The sequence below is a fragment of the Aspergillus fumigatus genome, chromosome 4, assembly GCF_000002655.1.
Source record: "Aspergillus fumigatus Af293 chromosome 4, whole genome shotgun sequence".
Classification (NCBI taxonomy): domain Eukaryota; kingdom Fungi; phylum Ascomycota; class Eurotiomycetes; order Eurotiales; family Aspergillaceae; genus Aspergillus; species Aspergillus fumigatus.
Genome location: NC_007197.1, coordinates 3,796,619 through 3,823,989, shown reverse-complemented (window position 1 = coordinate 3,823,989; position 27,371 = coordinate 3,796,619). Strand labels below are relative to the sequence as shown.

The 27,371-nt window shown below is 50.2% G+C and overlaps 9 protein-coding genes across 9 annotated transcripts; 6 read left to right on the top strand and 3 right to left on the bottom strand.

Moving 5' to 3' along the window:
- Positions 1-36: 36 nt before the first annotated feature.
- tpcL (anthrone oxygenase tpcL) lies at positions 37-572 on the top strand (the record flags this gene model as incomplete). The annotated part of the gene is made up of 2 exons (XM_746293.2): positions 37-103; positions 154-572. 2 exons carry the CDS (start codon positions 37-39, stop codon positions 570-572), a joined length of 486 nt encoding a protein of 161 aa, XP_751386.2.
- Positions 573-925: 353 nt separating this feature from the next.
- tpcM (methyltransferase tpcM) lies at positions 926-1,885 on the top strand (the record flags this gene model as incomplete). The annotated part of the gene is made up of 1 exon (XM_746294.1): positions 926-1,885. The coding sequence occupies one exon, from the start codon at positions 926-928 to the stop codon at positions 1,883-1,885; it is 960 nt and encodes a 319-aa protein (XP_751387.1).
- A 398-nt stretch (positions 1,886-2,283) lies between these two features.
- M2DH (mannitol dehydrogenase family protein) lies at positions 2,284-3,792 on the bottom strand (the record flags this gene model as incomplete). The annotated part of the gene is made up of 1 exon (XM_746295.1): positions 2,284-3,792. The coding sequence occupies one exon, from the start codon at positions 3,790-3,792 to the stop codon at positions 2,284-2,286; it is 1,509 nt and encodes a 502-aa protein (XP_751388.1).
- A 2,439-nt stretch (positions 3,793-6,231) lies between these two features.
- On the top strand, positions 6,232-8,653 carry AFUA_4G14440 (putative NRPS-like enzyme; the record flags this gene model as incomplete). The annotated part of the gene is made up of 6 exons (XM_746296.2): positions 6,232-6,366; positions 6,430-6,812; positions 6,891-7,545; positions 7,580-7,782; positions 7,814-7,965; positions 8,037-8,653. The coding sequence occupies 6 exons, from the start codon at positions 6,232-6,234 to the stop codon at positions 8,297-8,299; spliced, it is 1,791 nt and encodes a 596-aa protein (XP_751389.1). The 3' UTR covers positions 8,300-8,653.
- A 65-nt stretch (positions 8,654-8,718) lies between these two features.
- On the top strand, positions 8,719-9,724 carry AFUA_4G14420 (putative secreted glycosyl hydrolase). Its single transcript, XM_746297.2, has 2 exons — positions 8,719-8,992; positions 9,100-9,724. Exons 1-2 carry the CDS (start codon positions 8,831-8,833, stop codon positions 9,640-9,642), a joined length of 705 nt encoding a protein of 234 aa, XP_751390.1. The 5' UTR covers positions 8,719-8,830; the 3' UTR covers positions 9,643-9,724.
- Positions 9,725-13,490: 3,766 nt separating this feature from the next.
- On the bottom strand, positions 13,491-14,375 carry AFUA_4G14410 (uncharacterized protein; the record flags this gene model as incomplete). Its single annotated transcript, XM_746298.1, has 2 exons — positions 13,491-14,038; positions 14,153-14,375. 2 exons carry the CDS (start codon positions 14,373-14,375, stop codon positions 13,491-13,493), a joined length of 771 nt encoding a protein of 256 aa, XP_751391.1.
- A 4,338-nt stretch (positions 14,376-18,713) lies between these two features.
- Positions 18,714-21,163, bottom strand: AFUA_4G14400 (DUF3435 domain-containing protein; the record flags this gene model as incomplete). The annotated part of the gene is made up of 7 exons (XM_746299.1): positions 18,714-19,047; positions 19,068-19,662; positions 19,749-19,937; positions 20,016-20,130; positions 20,210-20,536; positions 20,601-20,862; positions 20,931-21,163. 7 exons carry the CDS (start codon positions 21,161-21,163, stop codon positions 18,714-18,716), a joined length of 2,055 nt encoding a protein of 684 aa, XP_751392.1.
- Positions 21,164-22,055: 892 nt separating this feature from the next.
- AFUA_4G14390 (uncharacterized protein) lies at positions 22,056-23,747 on the top strand (the record flags this gene model as incomplete). The annotated part of the gene is made up of 2 exons (XM_077804691.1): positions 22,056-23,520; positions 23,554-23,747. 2 exons carry the CDS (start codon positions 22,056-22,058, stop codon positions 23,745-23,747), a joined length of 1,659 nt encoding a protein of 552 aa, XP_077660830.1.
- A 516-nt stretch (positions 23,748-24,263) lies between these two features.
- On the top strand, positions 24,264-25,138 carry AFUA_4G14380 (glutathione S-transferase family protein; the record flags this gene model as incomplete). Its single annotated transcript, XM_746301.1, has 2 exons — positions 24,264-24,662; positions 24,737-25,138. 2 exons carry the CDS (start codon positions 24,264-24,266, stop codon positions 25,136-25,138), a joined length of 801 nt encoding a protein of 266 aa, XP_751394.1.
- Positions 25,139-27,371: the final 2,233 nt, after the last annotated feature.

Genomic DNA, 27,371 nt, shown 5'->3' with positions numbered 1-27,371 from the left:
TATTCTCTAGCACCTTCGAACTGCACTTCTATCAATATGCCGCAGAATGCTTCCGTGATTATTACGCAGGCGACTGCAGTCATTACAGGCTCCTTTCTCTCGGGTATGTCATCCTATGTCGAATCCACGTAGAGAGACTTAACGCCGACGCAGGCCTCATGATGGGACTTTCGGTCGTTGACATCCCTGTGGTGCTCGACACTGCTACTCAAGCCTCGCAACTATTGCAACATTTCACACGCCTTTATGATATTGGACATAAGATGATGCCCAGTCTGGCTGTCACAACCTGTCTGCTCTACGGCTATACTGCGAGCAGCACGCGCACTACGGGCGGGTCGGGACTCCCCCATATCATTGCGGCGGTGACAACGATCTCGATGGTGCCTTTTACGTGGCTGGTCATGGCCCCGACCAACAATGCTCTCTTTCGAATGCATGCCAATCCCGCTGCAGCGAACCTCGGTGAGGTGCGGCGACTACTTGTCCGATGGGCACAGCTGCATGCGGTGCGCTCGCTATTCCCGCTGATGGGGTCAGTCCTGGGTTTGAGGCAGATTCTCAGGGAGTAGGCATTAGACAAGAGGATTAAGCGAGGGTCTGAGAGCATAGCTGTTATGGGACACGAGGCCGGATAATCAAGATAATTGACAGAATGATCGGTGGAGAGGAGTACAGGACCAAGTGACAGTGTCCGGTAGTATTCAGTGGAGGTGACTTCATAGACTCTCGGACCATTTCCTCATAACCCAAGATCCCCGAGCCCGATTCTGACGGTCAGTGAGGGCACCGCTGGGCTTAGGTAAGGTGATGAGACTATGCAGATTACATACTGCGGTGTTGTATGTATTCTTGTCCACCGTACTAACAGAGTAGATATAATACTATTGACAGCAGCCAACAACACAGTAGATCAAACGTCAGCATGGCTGTCCCCCAGAGCATTCCCCCTCCAACGGCAGCCCCTATCGAGTCCAAAGACCAGGTTTTCGCCCGCAGCAAGGCGTTCTGGGACAACTATCTCCGAGGCCGCCCTCAGGTGCCACCGAGCTTCTTCCAACGCATCTATCGCTACCATCGAGAGCACGGCGGGCGGTTTGGGACAGTCCACGATGTGGGCGCAGGAATCGGGCCCTACGCAGGGGAGCTACGGTCCCAGTTCCCCCACGTCATTGTCTCCGACATCGTGCCGAAAAACGTCCAGCTGGCCGAGGCGCACCTCGGACGAGACGGCTTCCGCTATCGCGCCGCGCCAGTCGAAGTCGCCGACGACCTGCCGCCCGGGAGCGTGGATCTGGCCTTTGCAACCAACGTGATGCACTTTGCGGACCAGCACGCGGCCATGCAGGCGATTGCGACGCAGCTCCGGCCGGGAGGCACCTTTGCGTGCGCGGGGTTTGGCCCCGCGCGCTTTGATGACCCTGATATCCAAGATGTCTGGGAGCGGATCAGCCAGCAGGGCGGCCGGATCCTCCTGGGCATGGCGGAGCATCCGCCGGACACCATTAACGTCATGAGTCGCAGTTCGAAGGAGTACAACGTGGCTCCGCTGGAGCCGCAGTGGTTTCGACCAGGGGCATTGCGCATCCGGCTGAACATGGCCCAGGGCGGCATCACGGGCCTTCTGCCGCCGGAGCGACAGCAGGAAGTGACGGATCCTGACTTCGCGGGACCGAGGGATGTGGTCGTGTACGAGACGAATGAGGAATGGCGCTTTGAAACCGACTGGGAGGGTTTCCTGCAGCATTTCCGCTCGTTTCCTCACGCAGGGGCTGATCCCGCGGCCTTTACGGGATTGTTGCAGGAGCTCAAGGACCTCTTGGACGAGGGGCGATGTTTGCGTGGCTGTTGGCCGGCGACTTTGATCCTCGCGACGCGGCGTTAGGAATCTACCTAGGTACCCTCCTGCAGTGTATTGCAGTCAATTATACAGTGTCAAGGACCAACACCCAAGTTTGATCACCATCTGTAAGATAGAGGCCGTGTGTAGGATGATTGTGATCAATATTATGTGTAAACTCCTATGTACTGCAACCGTGTATAAATGCCCAGAGCCAAATCCAAATCCGTCCCAATCCATCCAAATCCATCACAAGCATATTCGGCCCAGTTCTCCCGCAGGTCTGAATGACGGATGCGCAAAAAGCGAGAATTAGGGGACGTAGTCTATCATCTCTATTCTCTATGGGGTGCTTTTGTCCAAATCACTCATGAAATATGCAAAATTTAAAAATCTCGCTCGCAAACGCAGGGGTGTACCATCCAACAAGTCTCGCCGGGCGATTAGTTAATGTACTTGGGGAGCGTCTTCATGATGCCGTCCCGGGCAATGTCATTCATAGCGGTGGTGATCTCCCTGAGGAACCGCTCGTCGTTGCGCAGGTCATCCCCGAACAGGCTCTTGATGCTGAGCAGCTCGGACGGGTCGTTGCCTCCGGCGCGAGCCTTGGCCTGGAGCTCCTCGCGCATGGGGTCGACCACCTCGAACGGCTTGCCACGGTCGTCGACCCCCTTGATGTAGTGGAACCAGGCGGCGGCGACGAAGCACAGGCGGCGGAACGGACCCGTCTCCCAGATCGCCTCGGCAATCGAGGGCATGATGAACTGAGGAATCTTGCCGGACGCGTTGAGACAGATACGGGGCAGCTGGTCCATAATGGTGGGGTTGGTAAAGCGCTCGATGAGGGTGTTGCAATACTCGTCGATGTCGACGCCCGGGATCTCCGGCAGGAGCGGCTTGACCTCCTCCTGCATCATCTGCCACACGAACTTGCGGAACAGCGGGTTCGCCATGACCTCGTGCACGTACTGGAAGCCCGCCAGCTGACCGGGGTAGCCCAGGGCCGAGTGGCTGCCGTTGAGCAAGCGCAGCTTGTGCTTCTCGAACTGCTCGACAGCGTGCACATCCTTGACCACCTGGACCCCAACCTTCTCGAAGGGCGGACGGCCGTCGGAGAACTGATCCTCGATGACCCACTGCGTGAAGGGCTCCGTGACGACGGGCCACGAGTCCACAATGCCAAACTTCTCTGCCAGTGCCGTTTTGTCGGTCTCCGACGTCTGAGGGGTGATGCGATCGACCATGGCGTTCGGGAAGGCGCCTTCCTCGGCAATCCACTCCGCGACCTCCGGGTTGCGCAGGCGGGCAAACGACTCGAGCATGTGGCGGGTGATGGATCCGTTCTTCTGCATGTTGTCGCAGGACATGACGGTGAAGGGCTTGAGGCCCTGCTGGTAGCGGCGGGTCAGGCCCGCGTAGAGGAAACCGAAGGTCGTGCGCGGGGCCTTCTCGTTGGCCGGGTCCAGGTCGAACTGGATGTCCGGGTGCTCACTCTGCAGCTCGTGGGTGTTCTCATTGTAGTAGTAACCGCTCTCGGTGATGGTGAGGGACACAATCTTCGTGTCCGGGTGAGCCATCTTGGCGATGACCGCCTCGCGGTTATCGGGGGCAAAGAGGTAGGAGTTGATGCTGCCGATGACGTGGGCAAAGCTGCCCTTGGCCGAACGCTCAATGAGGGTGTAGAGGTGGTCCTGCGAGGCCAACGCGTCGCGCATGGCCGAGTCGAAGGGCTGCAAGCCCACTCCGCAAATGGCGTAGTCGTTTACCCCATGCTTCTGCATCAACTGGTCGATGTAGACAGCCAGGTGCGCCCGGTGGAAACCGCCGACACCAATGTGGACGATTCCCTCCTTGACGGCGCGACCGCGCTGGTAGGTAGGGATCTTCACCAGCGCGCCACCTGCCGCTGCGATTTGCGACAGGTTCCTGCTATTGAGCTTGAGAGGTGCCATTGTGTGCAAATTGGGGGGGGAGGGAAATGAACGACAAGGGTGAGATCGAGAAGGGGGAAGAGAAAGCAGCAGGGCCACTGCTGCTTTGGACTGCTGGATCGCAGGAAGGAATGCAGGAATGCAGGAATGCAGGAACACAGGAACACAGGAACACAGAAAGCTGAGGGAGGATTTGATTCTCTCTTATCTGTACGTACATCATGGGCTGGCCTTCAAATAGGGGCCAGTGGCGGGGGAGAACTTACTCATCCTCGCCATTGCTGCCCGGACAAGGTGAGCGGTGTACCACCAGTACTTGATAGGGAAACTGGAGAAGACCAGAGAGATTTTAAAGTACCTTGCATCAGGAACCAAGGAGTGGCGTCACTGTAAGAGTTTTCTGCCGCTTCCAGAATCCATTAGCTAAGCTTTTGCTATCAGCTGCGATTGGGCGTCGCCTTCGTGTCGGCAGCGCTAAGAGCACCGGGATTGACCAAGCGGGTCTGCAAATTCTGAATATACTCTGGACGTACGGAGTCCGGGTCAGCACTAACTCCCAGCTATTTTCCACGGAATGAACCATCCCCCCGGGTCTTTAACGCGTCTGGAGTTGCTCTGGAGTGTTTGGGCCAGGATGACCACCACTCAGTCCCCCTCCACGGGCAGTCCAGTGTCCGAGAGGACTGGTATCGCCCCTGCGAGCATGCTCCAGACTGTGTCCTCTGTATGGATGAACCCATCTACGAAGTACGAAGTAGTTTGACCAGTCTCTCGCAACTCGACGGGTCCAGAAAAAGAAAACATGTCCGCTTCCAGACCTCGCCGCAGGCCCACCCCACGCGGCCATGTCCATCCCCCCCATCCCGACGTTGAGATTGGTCCATGGCAGAGCTTGGGGTAGCTAATCCTGCAACTAATTGGAGCTAGCAAAACCAATTATATCATGTGAGCACTCCACGGCCCCTTAATCTACGCGGCATCCTCCCGACTGTGCCGGGGTGACTAGGACCCCAAGGGACCTCACATGACCCTTTGGTTTTTTCGACCCGGTCTCAGCCATGCACTATTCCTGGATCGCCGGGTTCTGTGGATGACAGATGACAAGTACTCGGCTTTTCTCCTGAGTCGGAGTCTGAGTGAGTCTGAGTCCTACTTGGCGACCTAGTAGTGTCAGACTTTCTCCAGTTCCGTTCAAATAGCAAAATCCGTAGATGAGCGGACCAAGAAGCAGTCGATTTGTCGTCGATGGTAATAAATCACCAGTTCTCCACCAGTTATTGTGCACTAAGCCTGAAGCTAGTAGTTGAAATAGCTTCAATCTACGGTCGGGAACTCGTGACCCGCCTGGGGTGGAATCCTGAAGGAAGTGGAACAAACACTACAAGGGGTACGCCGTACGGAGTAATCGAGACTGCTCTGGGCCACGGTGCCTGAGAGGCTGGGATCGGGCAGAATGGGGCTGGAAGGACCGAGGCCTCATGCCGATGCGGAGGATGGAATGTCGACGGAGTCAGCAAGGGATTGAGGTCCCGTGATACTTTCGAACTGGATCCAAGCTGGATTGTCTACGGCGTACTTCGTAAAGTCAGGGGAAACGGACAGAAAATTGACAGAGACGTGAAGATTAGAAATGAGCCAGAGCTGGTGGAGCTGCGGCTCTGGATCCAGAACGCTGCATGGGGCTGACTGAACTGCCGGATATTATCAGGTCATGCGCCGGACTATCCTTATTTCTAAAAATGGAAAAAGAAGCGAATCCAAGGTGGGAGAAGCAAGGGACTCGGAGCAGGTATGTTGCAACTCATGCGTCCGACTAGCTGTTATGATCTACAGAGTACGTGGCATGCGCCTCTAAACCAGCTTGAATGTGCCCTCAGTCCGGTTTGTATTCCTATGACATGAAGCAACATACGGAGTAGTATGCCTTGTGCAAAGAGTGACCCATCGTATATTCCTGATCCTGTCCACCATCTTTCAAATAGAGATTGCTTGGTGTTAGGCCAACATTGTTTGCAGGTACCACAATTAGCTGCACATGAATACACACTATAACTTCTATCATGGCGCCCCTGTTGACCCCGTATACGGGATGGTGGGTGGACTTCGGCTGATGTCCCTGGAGTCAAGGACCAGAATGCATCAGTTACCCTACGGGAGCCGGTGCATCTCTCGCTCTCTTATCCTCCAGAGAAGCTTCGCAATGCCTTTATCGCGGAATATCAGTCCTGTCTCGGCAATCAACCGAGCATCGTAACGCTCCTCAATGCCAGTTGGCTGGTCTCCGTACGCTGTTTCTGCCCGGTCCAGGACATCCACCTGGTTCGGCATTCACCCGACCTCTACGTCACCAGGTTGGCACACGGGGTAGCCTGCGATGTCGCTATCGAGCTGAACTGCGAGGCCCCAGTCAGAACTCGTGTTGGAAATGTCTCGCGTGTGGAGTCGGAGGCGACGTCACCCATGTCACTGGGCGACCATCCTTCTAACGAAGCGTCGGAGAGATTTCTGCCGACTACGATTTGCTATGCAGAAGAAATATCTGCCATGGCAAGGGGATCAAGCAATGGAAATCTGAATACAGAAGTATACATGTCCGTTCCTCAACCATTGCTACGCACTGTGACATCTGCGTCCGCTAACAGGTCCAAACTCTGACAGCACATCCACCCCAAGCTCTTCCTGGACATCTCGCAAGCGAATGGAGAGCTCCACGCCAAAAACACTTTCTCCGTCAATGAGATTTCTAAAGAACTTGCACTTGGTATGTTGCATACATTCAACAAGGCCATCGCGGCTGTGGTTTCTTCTCCGTTTCAATCCCTAGGAATGTTAGACTTGTGTTCCGAACATGACCGCCAGTTGCTGCAAAAGTATACCGAGAGCGTATCTGAATCATATGAAGTGCTGCTGCACGCTTTAGCGTTGCAGCATGCACACCTAACTCCAGATGCGCCGGCCATCCATTCCTGGGATGATAACCTGACCTATGCACAGGGGGATGATGCGACATCCCGACTTGGACAGTCCTGGCCAGGATGGGCGTAGGCCTGGGCACCTTTGTCATCAGCTGTTTTGAGAAGTCTACATGGGCCATTGTCGCCCCGACTGGCCATCTGGAGAGCTGGCGCTGCATATATCTCTGTCGACGCGACTGATCCGCCGATGTACCTGGAGAATGTGATTCGCCGCGTGAATGCAAGAATCATCCTCACCTCCGAGGCCTATCGTTCCAGATACGCTTCTTTTGTCCCGTCCGTCATTGCCGTGACACCAGACATGGTACGTGCTCTTCCGGTCAGCACGGGGATCATTTGCCCCTGGGTCAAACCCAGTGATGTCTGTCTCGTCCTGTTCACTTCGGGGAGCACTGGAGAGCCAAAAGGGATTATTCAAGAGCATCGAGCGTATGCTACAGCCGTCCGAGATTACAACAAATTGCTCGGCTTAGGCCGCCACAGCCGCGTGCTGCAATTTGATGACTACGCGTTCGATATTAGCAATAATGACTATTTGACCACCGTCGCTGCGGGTGGATGCTGCTGTGTTCACACCCCGACCAAGTCGGTCCCGACTCTTGTGGAGAACATCAACACCCTTCAAGTCGACACGACCTTTCTGACCCCGACTATCGCCGCTCAAATATCCCCGCAGGATGTGCCGACGTTGGAGTTGCTCTGCCTTGGTGGGGAGCCGGTGCCAAACGAGCTCCTGATCAGATTGGTCGCCGCATGTGAGACTGGTGAATCAGTATGGGATGGGGGAGGCGGCCACCTTGTGCGCGTACAACGACCAACTCCAACCGGGCCAGAATGCGATCGTCGGACGGGCTGGGAGCGGAGCCATTTGGATCACAAGTCCGGAATCCCCAGAGTTCCTGATGCCGGTCGGAGCTGTCGGTGAGATTCTCATTGAAGGCCCGCACCTGGCCCGGGGATATCTGGACAGTGTCTGCCAGAAGCCGGGCGTTGGATTCCTACCGAATGCGCCCACCTGGCTCAAAGATCTCCACCCGTCTCGGACCGGCCCATCAAGGTTCTATCAGCTCCGGAGACCTGGGGAGATACACACATGCCGGGACTGTGGAACATCTGGGCCGCAAAGACACCCTCCTCAAGATAAACGGATATCGAGTCGAAGCCACCGAGGTCGAGCACATCCTCCGACAAGTCGTTAACCCCCAGGGACGTAGTCATCGTGGACCTGCTTGGCGAGATCGGTGATCCGCGTGAGCCGTTTCTAGTTGCTTTCCTATGGTTGGCCAACAGCGAGGACCATTTCCACGCCGCTGCCTCTGACAACTCTGTGGCAGTTTCTCCCCGTCACCAGCCAGCATTCGGCCCATCAAGTGGTGCAAAGAATGAAGGCGGAAGTCATGGCTACGCTCCCTGTTCACAAGATACCGGAATACTTTATTCTCCTCAGTCAGATCCCCAGGACCAGGTCAAATGAGGCTGATCGCCGCAAATTGCACCATCTTGCGCAGGAATCGTACGTGTCGGGGGCTTTAAGTAAGATTTGCAACAAATAGGGATCTCCTTCCTTGTCGACAGTATGAATTGTTGGTTATCAGTGTATTTGGAGCCATGAGTTATGTATGATGCCTAGTTCCAGTCCGACTCATAGTCCCGCCGGTGTAAGCTGGGGTGTATGCTCAAGTGCTGAAATATATACAGGCCGAATCGCTATGTTGGCTGTCTCTATGTCTGCTATTGCTCCGTCCTTTCATCTCGGTGCCGTATGTGGCCCAGAGACTTCAGAGTCCGCATTTGCGCTCTGGAACAGCACACTTTTCACATAAATCATAAGATTGACTCCGGTCTCTCCAAAGTGCAGCTTCTGCTCTTTTTGATGGATGCATCGTGCCAAGAACTGCCGTCTGCTAAATCTAAATTAGTCCACTAGCCCGCTGCTAGCATTTTTTTTAGTGCACGTCTCCACTTTGTACTCCGTAAATCGCAACTCAATCAGGACATTGAAATCCCAAAAGGGGTCGTCCGCCTCTGATCATCACTTCGTGCTGTGATCCAAGTGTGGACGTTACACAAATTCTCCGACAATCATGCAATTCTGTATACCGTGGGGGGTGCTCCTCGGCCTCTTGTCTCTCGCTTCTGCGGCTGCGACCCAGAATGGAACCGAAGGAATCGATCTGTTTGAGGTCCATCTGCCGGTCAACTGGAAGGGCGCAGTGGCCAATGGGGTAAAGTTTGCCTTCGTCAAGGTGGGTGAGAACTGATCGCAATGATCGACGTGTGCATTCCCTGTTTCTCTCCAGTGTATTCGTATGGTCTGACCCCGGACTTATATGTTGACCGACGCTCGCGACAGGCCACGGAAGGCATCAACTACCGAAACCTACGCTTCCCTTTCCAGAATGCCGGCGCACGCGCAGCCGGGATCACCCATGGCGCAGTGCACTTCGCCGCTGCGGCAGAGAGCAGCGGAGCCGACCAAGCAGACTTCTTCATCGAACACGGGGGGAACTGGACCGCGGATGGACAGACGCTGCCTGGGGTGCTGGAGATGGAGGGCAATCTTGCGGGGAAGCTGTGCCATGGGATGACGCCGACCGAAATCACCGACTGGATGCTTGATTTCTCTCACCGGTACAAGTTCCGGACGGGTCGCACGCCGATCCTGTTCCTATCGGCCGGTTGGTGGGCAAAGTGCGCTGGGAACAATGCCACGTTTGGCGCGGAACATGCATTATGGTTGGCCAACTGGGCGGAGGAAATGGGTCCGCTGCCGGTAGGCTGGCAGGCTGCGAAGTTCTGGCAATATGCCGGTTGGAGTGAGAATGGAGGAGAGGCGAATGTGTTTTTGGGTAGTTCCAAGGACTTGGTGAAGTTGGCAATGGGAGCTGATGAATGAGGTGTATGTCACTCCTACTTGAAACTCTGTATATATACTTGAAAATATGAAAGCAGGTGTTGATGACTATACACCCGACTGAATGCCTCGTGCAGGGATATCTTGGTGTAAACTTCCGAGTACTGAAGCTCAAACCTTTATGCTCTCAGTTAATAAGATCCATTCCCGTACGTTGCTCCATGTTCAGCTCTGGCGGGCTAGCGTCGCGCAATCACCTCCACGGATGCATTCTCAAAGCAGCGAGGAGAATCCGATCTTTGACCGAGTCCTATTTTAATGTCGAACTGCTAGATCACCCAGGAATCGAGCGCCGGCAAAGCATGCAAGGTTTACTTGAAGCTGTCTATAATCCCAGCCAAGTTGGATGACGCCACCAAAGATTCCCTCAAGGAGAAGTTAGCCTCTCGCTGAACGTAAGTGCTCTGCCCCATCACTCACAGATGTTGCTTTATACTGACTGCCGTACATAGAAATTGGGTTTGACATCAGTCGACGTCAACAAACTGACGAGCTCCTACAATCACAGGAATTTCCAAGCTCTTGCTGGCGAGAACCCCACGTAAGATCTGTTCCTCACGAACAGGACTCTACCAAACTGATGCAAACTATAACCAGCTATCCAGCGCATGGGTGTGAGAGAGTGGTACATCGTCCTTTCAAAACAACACACTTCTCTAAAGCAACTATGTGAGGGAGTTACCGAACAGCCAGAGAAAGGTCAAACAAGCGATGCACCCTGGCATGCAAATTCATAACCATACAAGGTTGATAGACTTGTGACTAAGGGAAGTAGCTTTGCATTGAAGCCACGAAAGTTTCATGCTTTTCAAATTGTCTTTAACAGTGGTGGCAAGAATAGTGCTACCCCTTCACCTGGCGACATGAACCTGTGGTATGTGTCCCCTGCATTGGGTCGCCCTTTGCTACTTTCAATCCATCACCAGGTACATCACCTGAGGATCCTAGATTTCTTGTGCAAGATGACTCTTACATCAATGTCTCTAAGAATCAGGCATCAGTGGCAGACAATTTCCAACAGCTCGCTTTCTGAACGTTCAGCCGAGGTCTTTGTGGAAGTTTCCTAAGAAAACAGAGATCTAATACATTGAGCTCTTGCTGATAAGTGTAGAGGGGGAGGACACTTGCAGCATTTGTGGAACCAACCTAATTCAGTCGACGATATGGAAGATGCTCGTCGCAAGTATCTCCATAATAAGATATTCAAAGCCATTGTACCTCATTTCGTTGACAGCAAGTATGACCATGGTCCGTTCAAGTTAATTGCGACGATTTCCGGCTTGGAAATATACTTGTGAACAACGCTCAGGATCTGAAGATGGTCGCGGTCCTTGACTGAGAACGGGCTTACACAGCGCCGTTTCAGATGCTTTACTTCCCCCCCCTCCCACCCGGGGGCCTACTTCTGAAGAAGCCGTTTGATTGGACGATGCGGATATATCCAAGTACAATTCGCTCCTTCAGAGATTCCTTAACGTCCTGGAGGAGGAAGAGCAGAAAAGAGCAGGAGGTCTCCCAATGCCCAGTATGGCGACTCTCATGCACGAATCCATGAAGGACGGGAAATTCTGGTTTCATGAGTTGATATACTCTTGCTTCGAATCGCCCGACAGCCGGGCTTGGACCGCTATTCGACAGCTTCTACCGTCCACTGACGAGCTCGCGACAGTTCCCAGCCCTGAAGTTGACCTGTTCGCGTGAACAGAAAGATGGAGCAGCTAAACCAGTATAATGTGGAATGGGCGTCAATGAAGAAGAGATCGATCGAAAGGAGGCGGAATTCCTAGCGCTGAAGAAGAGGGTAGAAGAGGACATGTTTAAAAGCCCAAATCAATAGTACACCTCTACAAGAGGCATCAACAACATTTTCCCTCGGTCTCTCATTCCAAAACACTCTTTCCTATGGGTAGAGTTCATAAAGTTCATATTACGGAAGAAAGAAGGCCGAGATGTGAAGCTGGTTTGTTTGTATTACCGTGTGCGGGTGCAAGTGTTAGCATGGCTGGTTCATGAAGGGGTAGCAGTTGTTGCAAGCCCAAAGGTCCAGCATACTAACAATCCAGGAGTCTGCCAGTCTGCCAGCTCATGGAAGGAGTAGAGGGATAGGCATGGCAGGACCATACTGTTATCAGGATAATTCAGCTTAAGCAAGATGCAATGAAAGACAGCATTGACTAGGCTTTGAAGTCTCTTGAAGAGAAGCTCTAGTTTATCAAAGGTTAGCATTCCTTGTCGACACCTTGAAATACCACTATCTGCCAATATCAGCCTATAGTATTTGTGTTTAACATCATACAGCATGCCTTCTGTTAATGTCGGTTTTCATTGTGCTGGAAACAAAGATTAAGGAATGGCAGGATATTCAATGTGAAAGAAATAATAAATAGGATTCTTTATACCGACCTAGCTGCTGAATTTCACTCTTCATTAGGAATTATAAATCTTCACTCCTTTAAATGAGAACATTGTTCAGAAGGAATCTCAAACTTCTAGCCTTTCGCGATGTAGTACAGTAGTAGTAGACAATGGGACTTGGGATTTCGGGAATATTATATTCCAGAGGTCTCACAACATCTACCCCAGAAGCCTGAAGACTGACTGCGCTTGTTGGCTTATAGAAATCATCTTTATAATATATTAATCCCCTGTCATTCCAGTTAAAAAGGGGTCGAAAATCTAAGAACAGAAGAATCTCTCTATAAAATGCAGGTCCAAAACTTCTTCTGCTCTCTCTGTTCTTGCCTTTTACCCTTATATAGATACTAAACAAGGCAGACCAGGAAGATGTCCGAAACTACTCACCTATTGCTTATAAATTCTAAAGATAAACTTTGCAGATATACCTCTAACAGATGGATGTATGTCTTTATTTAACTAAATACTGCACTTTCAGCTAATATACTATAGCTATAATGAATATCTATGTCTAGCTGAATGGTACCTCTAGTTTGATATACCCACTCTTATGAAGGTTATTACTGCTGTGTCTGGCCATATAACCTCTAATATTATTTCCTTTTCTAAGTTAGCTGAAGGTGGATTTAACTATTTATTTTAAGTGACCTTTAGAGGTGGGAAGCATGTCATTACTAGACTACTATATCCTTCTATAGTGCCTGAGCACTACACAGTCGCTAGCAAGGTTACAACTTTAGACTATCTCTGGCTCATGGATTTCCCACCCCTAAGGTGTATGCTTGGTACTTAATAAAAGTAAATCTAGTTAGTGCTAAGTATATAATTATAGAGATATTAGACAGCACCCCTCTAGGCAATCTATGGTACTTAATAACACTAAAAGAACAACACAAGACCATAAAACAGATTGTTGAGTGGGAGACATGATTAATGTTAATTAAATTTCCTGCATTTGGGAGTATATATTATAAGAGGGATCTCCTAATAGGAAGAATAGTTCTACTATCTAGGCATCCTGCAGGTGAGTTCCGTATAGGACTAATAGCATATTATAGTTAGTGGCATAGAGAAAGAAGCAGGCTTGATATTGACAGAGGCCCCTGTAAGTTAATTATATAAGGAAGGCACTTAGTACAACCTATTAACTATAAATAGGGACTTTATTAAGCAATATATTTCATGCAGCTGGCGAATGGGAGATGACTTAGGTTAAAGCCTTTGTGAAACCTTATCTTCCTTATAAGCACTTATATAGGGAGATATATAGGTTTCACCAAGTTTCTCCTGAGCGTCACATTGAGAATCTATCTAAGTTTCTAATGTTGGCGCCTTGTCTTGGGTGCCGGACAGGTCTACTACTAGATTAGCCCATCCTCCAACATCCTAATCTTCAACTAAATAATATTCTTATATTAGTAAAGTTGACTCCACGCCTGGCCGCGGATCAAGAAATCCTCCGGCAACTGCCTGGACGATCCAGTCTCGTCGCTCGGGAACTGCTCGTCCTCAACCTTGGACATGTCCATATCAGGCTGCACCAATGTATTAAGAAACGAAGCAATCTGCACCCAGGGAACATCCGCTTCAATGTAGGTCATGCTTGTCGGGACCAACGCCATACTCCAAAGAAAAGCAAATGACAGATGCACACTTGGGAGAACATTCTCATCACCAATGCGTCCAAGGATGATTCGTAATGTAGAGAATGCCAGATGTGAGGCAAAGGAGAGCACCTGGATAGAGCTGCTGAACCGGTCATCTTCTGACCTTGGCCCATCCTGCTGAGAGTGCACATCCTGCTCGAGAGACAAATGGCTTTCCCAAAATCTCCGGGAAGACTCAAATCGCGCTTGGGATGGAGTCTCTTGAAGAACCTCTGGTTCAAACATGCGTGGGATAATGGCGTCAGACTGGCCAAAGTCGAAGATTGCCGCATAATTTGACGAGGCGATGTAAACTCCTGTTCGCGGAAGACAGCGCCTATCCGGCCCATGTATTTATCTATCTAAAATAGACAGAAACTGATCCGCGGAGAGCAGAAACGAGTTGATTTCGCCTCTTGTGAAAAGAAAACCATGGGCGCAGACAAATGCGGTCAGAAGAGGGGGGTAGCGACCGCTCACCGGCCTCGCAGGATCCAAAAGCGGGTTGAAAAGGAGAAGAATGCTCTCCCGAACAAGATTCGCAGTGCCAACAAGCAGCATCAAGCCGAAGAAGATAAAGATGTCGTTCCATTTGACCTTATCGTACCAAGTATTCAATCTCATAGGCCGACGCTGGCCCCAGAGATCCAACATGTGTTGAAGGGTAGAGGATGGGTTCAATAGCCGCTAATGCACCGCTATACTCTAGTAGCAGGTTGAAAGTCCTCAGGTCTGGTCATAGATCACTTCTATTATGATTATATCGTTGTCTTGACAGCTTACTTCGATCTATGAATCAGCGCTCAGTTGCTCATTCGATTTGAAAGTCTGCTGATATCAAAACAGATCAGCAGAATCTAATAAAATATAACAAATAATTTGATACCGATCAATTATAACTGTGGTGATGAATGAGGATTGACAACCCTCTACTATTTTGAGGGATATGACAACATGGACTTCGCCTTCATAATTTTCCGATCCGAGTAATCAAGCGCCATAATGGGTGGGGGCGTTAAGGCTGCAACAATGAGGCTGCACGCAACTAATCAGAGGCAAATACTTACCTATTTGAGGAGCAGGCAACAACTGCCAATGGGGAACTATGGTGTGGAGAATGTGAGACTAGTGCTTTAGCTGAAGCACGGAAAGGTGAGCCGATGCAGCACTAATCACCCTAATCGCGCGAACTCAAGGCGGCGTTGCTCACCTACTAAAACAGGAAGGGCAGTCGACCGGGTGCTCGTAGATTTTTGCTCGGTAGGTCTAGTGAAGTCATGGCAAATTTGCAAATAAATACGAATGATGAACTGCAGAAAAATGTCGAATACGAATAAGCAAAATCCTTATTCGTGTGCAGCCCTAACAACCTATAAGCGGTCTAGAGTGTTTAAAACTACACAGTGTTCAAAGCTACAACCAGTCTAGAGTGTTCAACCTATAACTGGTCTAGTGTATTCAAAACCACAACCGGTCTAGTGTGTTTAAACGGTCTTTGGCGAATCGAATCAGTTGCCAAGGACGTGGGACTCTACCGTAGCCCTCTTGTAAATGTTGCGTGCACCGTTCCGTAGCTATACTACAGTAAATGTCCCCTGGCTAACTGGAGAAGGACTCTGTGGCGCATCTCCCCCTTCCTATCCTTCTATTTTCCTTCCAGCGTCGAATTAATGTAGCTGATCGCGCTACGCTATTGAGACTGTTATGAACCTTTCTGTACGACACTAATGCAAGCGGTCAAAACAGGCAAAACAGTGACAAGAGAATCATGCCTGATGACATGATGGACGTTCAGCCCTGCTTAGTCATCACATTTAGATGTCACGTGGCCATAGTGACCATTGGAGTGACCATAGCGATGGACACTCAGATGGTCGAGGAAGTAAGGGGATATAAGGACACTATTTTCCCGCGTGTATTTAGTTTACCTTTTAGTTCTTCGCGATCAATCCCAATATCGTTACTGGAGATACCTTTCACGGTTCAATCTACAAGACAATCTTCATAGATATTCGGATTACCTTTTGGTATTGCTTCTATCTAGCCTTACTTCTGATTCTAGTATGCTGTACGGATAACTCTGGGTACAACTTGGGTGGTATATCATTTTGCTGTGTCTCGCGTCCGGAGATAGGTTTGTATCGTGGGTTGGATTACCCATTTCTGTTGAGCTCTATCCGCTACCCTTACCAGGAGCAGATCCTAGGGTGTGACAGAGACCTTCTCCTCTGTAATGCAAAATTGATCCCAGTCGATTGCTCCTCCAGGCGATCATGTGATGCAGGTCATATAAATTGAAGATTTTGAGGCTAGATCAGAGCAGAACCGGAAAAACCAGTAGACAAACTATCAGATATCGTGATCCATACTAAAGTGATCTCTTCCTCAAATAGAACATAAGACATCTTCTCCCATATAATGATGGTAATTATTAGAAAGTCTCCGATTGAATGACATCTAAGGGCTTCGCGATCTGCTTGATGCAAGAGAGTATGGGTCGTTTACGCTTGGGAGCCCCTTGATAGAAAGACACTCATAAAACAATGCCAAGAGATCAGGGTTTCACTTTTCTGTAGGCCATAGAACAACACTCGGGGAACCCTTCTAGGGGTGTCTCTTTTCCCTTAATGGAACATGTGCCTTGGGCATATCTGAAAGTCAGTAACGAGAAACCATGGCGTAGGTTCCACCGGGGCTGAGCGTTTGTGATACATTGGCTCAAACTTAGAATTGAGACACGAGTTGGGGGCCAAAAGACTGCTCCGTTGTGACTGCAAGCTTGGCAGCCCACATTTTATTCGGGTTAACGAGCACCTCGGGTGCTCAGTGAGTCCTCAGTGAGCAGCTCTGAGAGCTCCGAGGTTGCTCAGGGCATGCTCAGAGCGTGCTCAGAGCGTGCTCAGATCTGCTCAGTGAGCAAAAAGCGACGCTCCCTGAGCACTAAAACGGAAAGGGAAAGCCCCGAATGGTTCGCAGAAAAATACTGAGAAAGCGTCTATATCAGAAAAATAAAAATACAGAAATTGTAGAATTTTAAGACCATCTACTGCTTGTCAAAAGGTACCTAGGAAATCGGGTATTTTTGTTCACTGAATCAACTATCTGGAATCTCAATAGATCTGCTTGACTCAGTTGTTGTTATACAACCCGCTTTGTATGTATATTATTGATTGACTTTATCCTTCCCTGCAGCCATACAGCCCTCTCTGCGCCAGACTTGAAGACCAACCCTGGCCTGACACGACTGACGCTCCTGCTGTTGCTGTTAGTATAGGATATCACCGAACACACGATGGAGAGAAGACGACATCCGAGCAAAGACTTTCGGAGCATTTGATGACGCCCTATCAGCCTTCAAATAGATATCAGTCAGAGCCACCACACCGCAGACCGTTGACACATCTCTCTGTGCGGAAAATATGCAGCAGCAGATGGCGGATTCCTAGCAGATATCAAATTCTCTGTCAATGCTTCCATCTCTGCAGACTGTTGACACGTCTGTCTGCTCCGAAAATATGTAGCAATCCTCTTTTGTTCCGTCTCAGACCTCCAATGTGACCCAGCCGGGTGCCACTCTATTTACGGACAATGATACGTTGCTGTGCTCTGAAACATGCCGGGGCCGAATCCAAGTATACATTCGTCGATGCTGCCATGGATGCAAACTGTTGACACAACTCTGTGCTCCGAAAACATGTAGCATTTGATGCAGGTATTGCAACCGGAACTCCAAAATATGCAATCCATAGCCCACACTGTGAATACACCTGCCCGCTCCCATCGTATGCAATATTCAATGTCGTCCTATGCGCCCACGACCGGGATGCAAGTCCTTGACTGATTCATCACTGTGCAGGCTTGATTTTCCTCCTTGCGTTCAAAATGTACACAACTCATTGGTGGGCTCACATAGTCATCATTGGTGATCATGTTGATTGATCCAGGATGAACTGCAGGTCCTGACCCAATCATTGGAGTTCCCGAGAGAACAATAAGCTTCCAATAACCGGCCTTACTGCTAACTTCTCCCACCAAGCGATCGGTGGTGGACTGTTGACGACTATCTTGATTGACTTCCCACGTGTCTTTTTCCTGTCAGAGCTGACACTTTCTTCGACCCAGATATCAGCAAAGAGCTGCGGACTGCGCTCGTTGAAGAATATTCCAACGAAAGCCGAGCGATGGCGAGGTGTACCGTAAGATCCGTCAATATCAACATGAAGACAATATCCGCTTTCAAAAACGGTGGTGGTCTCGACTCTCGGATAACAAAGCCAAGCGTCTCCGGCAGCTCTTTCGCCATATCGATCTCAGCGCCGCATTCGATGCGCTGCTGCCCATCCCGGCCTCTGGGGAGGGATGAGAATCGGGCTGATTGCCAAGGTGATGGCACTGAATTGCGATGAGGTTGTGTCTTCCTGTCGTGTTGCGGTCCGTTACTGACACACGTAGGAAATTACGAACTACCTGGCATAAACTCCTACACCCATTACCATAGAGCACTGGACCTACAACCTCATCAGACCTCGGACAACAAACCCGGGTTCAACAAATACCCAAGACTGATAACCTTTCTCTACTAGTCTCTTCTGGGAACGCTCTAGCTTTGATCTGCTGGTCGTAGTCATGTTGTGTTGCATAATTCAAAAATCCAGCAAATGGCAGGTCACGACAGGTCAAGTAGACGTTCATGAGATGATGACGGAGAATCCTTTGTTTTGGTGGAAACTTGTAAGGCGGAGGGCTGGAGAATGATGGCCACTGGAAGTACCGTAGCAGCAGCAAGCGTAAGAGCTTAGAGCAGGCTGGCATTACGGCAATGCAGGGGCAAGCATTCAGAAACAGCATAGATGCTGCAAAAGGTAATATCTATTGTTCGAAATCTAAGAATGTATGCAGAGTATGATACGACAAAGGTGCCGAATGTATTCACCAAAGACAAGCGATGCAATTACTACAGACAAAACAAAATAGGGTTACAAGAACATGCAATCAAGTACGAAGGTGGTGGACTGCCGCTGCATGGTTCTGCAGGTGCATCTGATGCAGAAGCTCCATATCGCAGAAGTTGCACTTGCAATCGCCGAGATGCGCGGTCCGGAAGTGCCTCTGGACGCCCTGATGTTGAGAGGACGTTTTGTAACATTGAAAGCATGCCAACGGCTTCTGCGCCGTCTGGATGTGCTCCTTGGTTTCCTGGAACTTTGCCTCCCATGCAGATATACTTGGGTGTTCCTCTTGTTCGATCTCACGTTCTGGTTGGATGCTCTCGTTATTTCTCCATCGCGCGGCACCGATCGCTTCGGCCGTCCCCGGAGCGGCCCGCCTTCCAGGAAATCACAATACTCCTTTATGGCCTCCACAGCCTCGTGACGTCGTTGCCACTCAGCTTCCAGTGACCATGAGGTTGGCACAACCAGGAGCTTCTCTACGAGACGGATCTGCGCCGGAGGCATCTCATACTCTGCCTGTGAGAACTCACGGTCATCCTCATCATGGACGGCGGACCCGGACAGCTGCCGCTCGATGTCGATGACCGCTTGCTTTCGACTGAACTCCTGACGCACTTCTTTCCGCCGTTTGTACTGTAACCGCCGGCGGGTGTTGGTAACGTCCTGCTGCCGCTCTCGTAACAGTGGAATCAGCGTAGGGTCTTGACTGTGTTCGTACTCATCGGCCAAGTCCTCCCGCCGTTGGATCGCCGCTTGCAACTCAGGATCACGCTCCACAGACGCTTTTTCCATATCGTTCAGATACCGCGGACGCCACTTATCAATCCACCGACTGATGCTCGTCACTGCCCGCTCAAATTCCTTGTCCGGCGGAAGCCCAAGCATGTGTTCTTGCATGAAAACATGGCGCCTTGGGCGGTAATGGTTAAGAAAGGTAGTGCTACTCGCATGCTTCATGATCAGATTCCGCTGAGCATCGCTCACCCATCCTAGTCAACTCTATGGGTCAGATACTCCCGGAGGTGCCACTATGCTCCAAAAAAAAAAAAAAAAAAAAAGAACAGCCACTAACAACTTTCATCGAGCATCTTCCCGCTGCCATAACGGAATTGATGCGAGAGCAGGGCATTGAGAGATCCGTGGATCTCAGAAAAAGACCGGAGTTGTGCATTGAGGGTGCCAGCACTCATGGGTTGATCTCGCAGAATTCGAACCTGACCCTTTACCACCTCTACTTTACAGAACACATAATAATCATCCATTTCTCTTTTTAATGGCAACGGCATCTCCTGCCGATTACCCGCAACAAAGAGTTTCCGCAGTTATTCCATCGATGTCAGACTGGGGGCCTCAAACGCGTTGGCATGGAACAGCATGGCGAAGAGGAAGACGCGCGGACTGAAGACGAGAGACACTCCATAGATAATTTCCGGGAGAGAGAACGTGTTGCTGTTCCACTGTCAGGACCATCGCAAAGGACTAACAAGGGGAAAATGTGGAAGACGGCTTCCCTGGTTAAGGTCCATGTATAGTCACATACAGCTCTTTCATTCCCAGAAAACCCTTGATGAACTCGGCCCGGAAATCAACCATGGGTACTGGGGGTCCTCCGTGCGGGTTCTTCTGCAGAGTTACCACCAAATGCTTGTACTGAAGGTGCAGCATAGCACCTTTCCGACTGACTGTGAATAAGCCCATCATGACATAGAAGCACAGCAGGATGCGTTGGAAACCAAGATGGAATCGCTTTTCCCGTGTCTGGAGGATGGTCTCATTAAAAGGGACCATGTCCTCAATGTAGACAGGAGTGTTATCCCGAACTTGCGTATCGAGGCCATACTTGTCGATCAGGCGTCGAATGCCCTACCAGCAAATGTCAGACCACGCCTCAATTTAGAAGAGACCAGGAGAGAAAGCATGAGCATACCTTGCGAACGGCCGCGCCCATTTCTTTGCTCATCGGGTTCTTGGTCACTTTTGTATAGTAACCTCGAAAATACTTCCAGTCTTCTTTCAGAGCACTGGCTTTGTTGTATCCTTTCAGCCTTCGGCCGTCTTTCCCGCGCTCGAGCTTGAAACACCAGTTCAAGAACCGATGCATGTCCTTTGGAGAAGCCTGGCGAAGGGCTTCCTCAGCATCGCTCCATTTAAGGTCTGCAAATGGCTCGGCCGCTTTTGTCCGGCAGAAACTGTCTGGTGTTAGGTGGGGGTTCCATGTTGTTCTGAATAACATAGAGATAGGCTTCTGGAGACTCACCGACCCCAACGATCCACCAGTCGGAAGCGTAGTTTCTTGGTATTATCGGACTGGCCGTAATCTTCGGGAACGTCCGACAAGTCCTCATCAGTATCATCTGCAGGGTCCTTGTAAAGACCCCTACGGGTACCCTGATTAACACACTCTTCGCGACTCGGACGGTGCCTTTGGATACTGCGTATGTGAGGCTGAAAGTCGCTCTCGCCTTTCCTTGGAAGATGATCAGGTTCCATCAAATCCGTCTCGGAACCACTGCCACCCCTATCATGAAGATCGGTGAGGTGAGATGAACAGGAGGCTTCACTCTGCGTGGCATCGGTATGGATCAAGAAGTCGGCGACAGGGCATTGATCCCAAGCCTACTTGGCAGGTAACAAGGTCACAGGGAAGAGCTGAGCGTTGCCAATGAGGGGCGCCGCAGTCGCAGGCTTCTTCAAGGAAGAGATGGACACGGAGTAGTGGAGAGGAAATGACAGCCAGCTATCCTGGTGCTGTCTTTGGGTAGGATGGGGGTTGACTGATCGTGGGAGGGAAGGAGACTGGGACCGGCTTTATAGCCATGACTGCCGGTCGCTGGCTGGACAGGTGGGTGATTGCAAAAGGAGGCCATTTTTGGATCCCTCACGAAACGGACGGATTGCACGGTCGTGGTGGGCGAGGTGAGCAAGGTAAAGCTTGCTGCTGGCGGGTTCAAGGACTAAACGCAGCATGGAGCCGCCGCGCTAGCCCACGTGATGACGACCTGGGGGTGCGTGGCCGAAACGCCGAGGGACGTGGGACGAAGGCCGTGCATGAAGGACGCCTGTTTCGGCGTCATGTGCGGCCGAAAGAGGCAGCGGGTTTGCAAATCGAAATTCTTAATCGGCACAAATCTCTACCCTCTCCTGACTCTACTAAAAGCTATTGCCTTGGGCTTTCACCTCCATTGTATGTATTGCCTCACGTTATTGTAATATTTTTCAGGACGATGACTAACAACACTGTTGGGCTTCCTGTTAAACTCAGGGAGATGACATCAGTATTATTATGTAACGTAATTCCCGGCCGCTCCGATCACCCGGTCGCTCCGATCACCCACCCGCACCTTCAAATACTATACAACTCTACCAATTTCAACGCGCCACTATGCCACCAAAAGCGCGTCAAAATTCAAAAAATTTGGCCCATCAAGAAGGTCGAATCCTATTGGCTATTTCCGCCATAAAAAATCGCGAGAATCCGTTGACTATTCGCAAAGCAGCGCGTCTTTATGATGTCCCTTTTACTACCCTTCAAAACCGACTTCGTGGTACAATTGCACAGATCGAGAGACGTCCAAGCGGACATAAATTGACAATTACTGAGGAGGAGACGCTTTTACAATGGATATTATCTCGGGATAGGCGTGGAATGCCTCCTCGGCCAGCTGCTGTACAAGATATGGCCAATATTTTGCTTTCTGAGCGCAGTCCGGCAGGTACTCAACTCCATGTGGGCAAGAACTGGGTTTCTACCTTTATCAACCGCCATGAGGAGCTTAAAACACGGTATTCGCGGAGATATAACTATCAGCGTGCTAAATGCGAGGATCAAAAGGTTATCAGCGAATGGTTCAACCGCGTACAAAGCACTATTCAACAATACGGCATTCTTGAAGACGATATCTACAATTTTGATGAAACAGGCTTTGCAATGGGCCTGATTGCTACTGCAAAAGTAGTTACTGGAGCAGAAACATCTGGTCGTCCACCTCTTCTACAGCCTGGGAATAAGGAATGGGTCACAGTCATTGAATCAGTCAATTCAGCAGGATGGGTACTACCACCATGTATTATTTTCAAAGGGAAGACTCATATCCAGGCTTGGTATGAGGATTCAGCCTTACCATGCAACTGGAGAATCGAGAAAAGTCCTAATGGGTGGACTACAGACGAGATTGGCATATCATGGCTTCAAAATCACTTCATCCCACATACAAATGCTCGGACAAAGGGCAAGCATCGACTATTGGTCCTTGATGGGCATGGCAGCCATCTGACACCTCAATTTGATCGTATCTGCGCCCAGAATAATATTATACCAATCTGCATGCCTCCTCATTCATCTTATCTCCTACAGCCTCTCGATGTTAGCTGTTTTGCAGTTCTAAAGCGTGCATATGGTCGCCTTATGGAAAGCAATATGCAGCTTGGAATCAATCACATCGATAAGCTGGATTTCCTTGAAGCATACCCAAAAGCTCATACAGAAGCCTTTAAATCAGAGAATATTAAAAATGGCTTTGCAGCAACTGGATTAGTGCCATTTCAACCAGATCGGGTCCTTCTACAACTCAATATACAGCTTAAGACCCCTACACCACCTGGGAGCCGTGCCGGTACTATACCAACCAATTGGGTGCCAGAGACGCCTTATAATATTGTCGAATTACAGCATCAGGCAGCTATGATCAAGGCCTTACTAAAACGGCGTACACAGAGCCCTCCAAGCCCTACAAATGCAGCTTTGAATCAGCTTATCAAGGGCTGTCAATTAGCCATGAATAGTGCTGTCATTCTTGCAAAGGAAAATCACGATCTACGGGCTGCAAATGAGAAGCAGAAGCAAAAGCGTAAGCGATCGACTAATTAAATATCTCATGAAGGAGGTCTTTCAATTCAGGAAGCGCAGGCTCTTATTCAAAGTCAGATTTCAGATGAAAATCAGGTGCCGCAGGTTATGGCTACTACGGCCGCGGAGGCGGCTTCTGCACCTCGTACGCGCGCGCCGCCAAAGTGTACTAACTGTGGAACTATTAGGCATATACGGACTCGATGCCCTAATCGCTCTAATTCATAATTTTTGTAAATAACTGCTGTTTTGGGTAGTAATAAAACTTCAAATTCTGTATAGTATTTGAAGGTGCGGGTGGGTGATCGGAGCGACCGGGTGATCGGAGCGGCCGGGAATTACGTTACCTAACCAACCAACCAAGTACGTAAACCCATGGTCGGCGTTCCCTCGCACATCGGCGTTCCAAAAGCGCGAGGCTTACTCCGCCGCAATCCTTATCGCCGACGCTAGAGCGAGCTTGCATAGAACGTCGGTATTAAGTTCACGTACTAACGGGGCTTACGACAAGCCGACAGACGCGAGGGTGGAACCAACAAACCAACAAACACCGCATTGGAGCTGGCCAGAACGAAAACAAAAAAAAAACGAAATGGTGGAATTGACTGTATATATAGTGCAGTACTGTACGGTTGGAAGAGAGGGAGGGATTGAGAGTTGTCGTCGTTAATTAATTTATTAATCAGTTAATCTTATAAATAATTTCTGGATCATCCAGTATACGACGGAGTATACAGCTGCAAAATGCCTTCTCCATCTCCATCATCCAAAATAACCCTCTACCGCGGCTTCCCCGACCAAGGCCAATTCATCTGGTCGCCCTTTGTCACCAAACTCGAAGCCCGGCTACGCTTTGCTGGCTTATCGTACGAGAACCGAGCAGGCTCTATCCGTGAGGCGCCGAGGGGGAAGATTCCCTATTTGGCGATACGGAAGAAACCATCACCATCACCCCTGGGGGTTTCGTCAGATGATAATGACAATGACGATGATGTGCACGTCCTGGCCGATTCGACACTCATCATCAAACGCCTGATCGAGTGGGGTGTTCTGCCGGATCTGAATGCGAGGTTGGCGCCGACAGAGCGAGCGCAAGACCTAGGTCTCAGGGCTTTGCTGGAGGAGAAGTTTTATTTTTATTCTGTTCGTCTAACAACAAATAACCCAGAATTAGATTTGGAATAGTTAAGTTATTAACTGATACGTTCATGGCGAAGAGCCGCGAACGCTGGACGCAAAACTACTACACCATGCGCGACCACGTCCTGGCGTCCGTCCCCTATCCACTCCGCGTCGTCGTCGGACTGCTCGTCTACCGGAACATAGCGCACACGCTTCACGGCCAGGGGACCGGGCGGTACACGGATGATGAGATCGCGTCGTTTCAGCGCGAGATCTGGGATTGTATCAGTCAGGTTTTGAGTGCAGCAAAAGCAAAAGCAGCAAAAAATACAACCAGTGACAAAAATGATGAACTATTCTGGCTCCTTGCAGGAGACGAACCCACAGAGGCAGACGCTACGCTGTTTGGCTTCATCATCTCCACGCTCGTTTGCACTGCGTACGTCAGACTGTCCTATCCCCCTACTTGCCTAAAAATTGCAAGATTCTTTGTGTGATGGCGTTACTGATTTTGCTTGGTGTATACATACAGAGGCCCCCAATCCCAACGCCTCTTAAAAGAATACCCCGTCATCCTCGAGTATGCGTCGAGGATTCAGGAGCGGTATTTTCCAGATTATGTGAAGTTGGGGTGAACATAGACCAATGAAAAAAAAAAGATGAAGGAGTACGTGGTCAGGTTATGTATGTGTGTAATATTAGGTGGACGACTTTCCTTAAGATGAACTGAAGTGTGGATTTACTTTACTCGTTTGATTTCTTGTCATTTTTCTTATTTTCTTTTCATTTCTTTTCTGCATATCGTACTCATTTCTGAATTCCACTCCATTCCATCTCATTTCATTCCATGTATATCACTCGTACATTACCCTCGTATTCCCTCCGTTGTCATTGCCACTGTTGCGCAGATTCGAATAACAAACTGTTCTCTTCTCGTCCATCCGTCATAACTGATAAATTAGAGACTGGCCACCCCTGATCAGTTGACCTGCTGGTCATTTAACTCTCTCCAGTCCTCAGCCACATTATTATTACCACAGTAAACTACAAGACGGCAAGCGGGCCGCCGAAAATGGCTCCCATTGCACCGCCCGGCTGCCGCGCTCCACTGCCTGCCATCGACGGTCATGTCATTGCCCGTCACGGTAAAGGGACCACCCCATTGAGATTAGCGCCTGGCCCCACCCATCTCATGCGGCTTTTGCCCGTCCACATGGCCGCCTTAACTCCTCTATACTTCTATATAAGCCGGACGTCCTCCCTCCATGTGCGACACACTTTCTCTTCTCTATTTCTCCTTCCCGTCCTGCTGACCGCCATGCACTGCCCCCTCCCAGCGATGCCATGTTATCCGAGCATTACCTTATTACAGCAAAGCGCCATCACCTGTTGGCCCCCTCTCGCTGACAGAGTCGCTGATTATGGGTCATTCGCTGTCATGCGAGCTCATTTTGGTTTGCTTTACGTGTCTCAGCTTATGTGCCCTCGTGCGCCCTCTGCACTTTTTTTGGGGCTCTCTTAATTACAGTAGCCTCTGCCATTTCCACTTGCTCCTTCTACCTTTTTCTTTGGAGTTTTTAAGGAAGATTCAACTACATGCTCCACCACGCTTGGGACTGTTCATGCAGTCATTCTGAATAGATTTTGAGGCCCTACCATCCGTATTCTCGTGCGCTTGGTTGAGTACCTGAGCATCCTGTGTGGTGCAAATGCCTCACATCTGATTCTCGACTGACTTGGCCCCGGAGATGCCGTCCATTCGCCATGTAGGACTAGGCCACTCTGTCTATCGCCCGGGTTGTCTGCTTGGCCATCCTGTGACCTTTTCGGCCCCTTTATTCTGACTTGTTGTCATCTTTATCAGCTAATAGCAAAAATACTGCATTGCAATCAATTCTGCTTCAGCGCTGTCATATTAGCTTCTATGTGGGTCCCAGAGCGCCCTCGCATGCTACATTATTGGTTTTGTGGAGGTTTGTAGATGTTCGTGGAAGCTGCGCACAGGGGTTTGGCTCAGACCATCCATGGTCCGTAGCAGCCTTGGAGACAGCTATTGGTCCGTCTCTTTTCTCTTTGAGGAGGACACGTCAGCGTGCGGCTGGGAGAATGGGACGGAAACCTTCTTGTGGATCAGTTTCTTGCCTCGTGTTGAGAGCTGAAATCAGGAAGCTACGGTGGAGTGAGCAGATCTCGAAGAATAAAAGGAGGCCCGCGGACGTGCGAATGGAAACCATTATCGTCGTGGTTTTCGCAAACCCACGAATTACTATCCCTTCTCCACTCCTTCCTTCCCTTTCACCACAAACAAACCCATTGCATACCTATATGACCAAAATGTCCAATGCTTCTTTCCATGTCGATACCTTTAGACCATGGATGCCCCCTTGCCCCAAGCCCCTCCCACCTCGCCCTTTCCTGAGTTTGCCTCATCCCGCTACTGCCATTTTTGGGACTAACCGTCCCTGTCCCATGGAGAACCCTTGGGATGCTGCCTTATCAAAATCCCCTCTTTTACCCCTACTGCAAGCCCAGCTGCAGCATCCCTTACTAGTGAGGCCACTCCCTGAGATGTGTTTAACAAAAAAAGACCAACCTTGTACTCCAGCAAGCTCAGGCTGCCAGACAAGGGAAGGATCAGTACTATCGGCCTGCCTAGCCAATGTGAATCATCCCAGCGACATTATAGGGCATCCTCAGAAGTCCTGTGCCCCTTTGTCTCCAAATATTGTT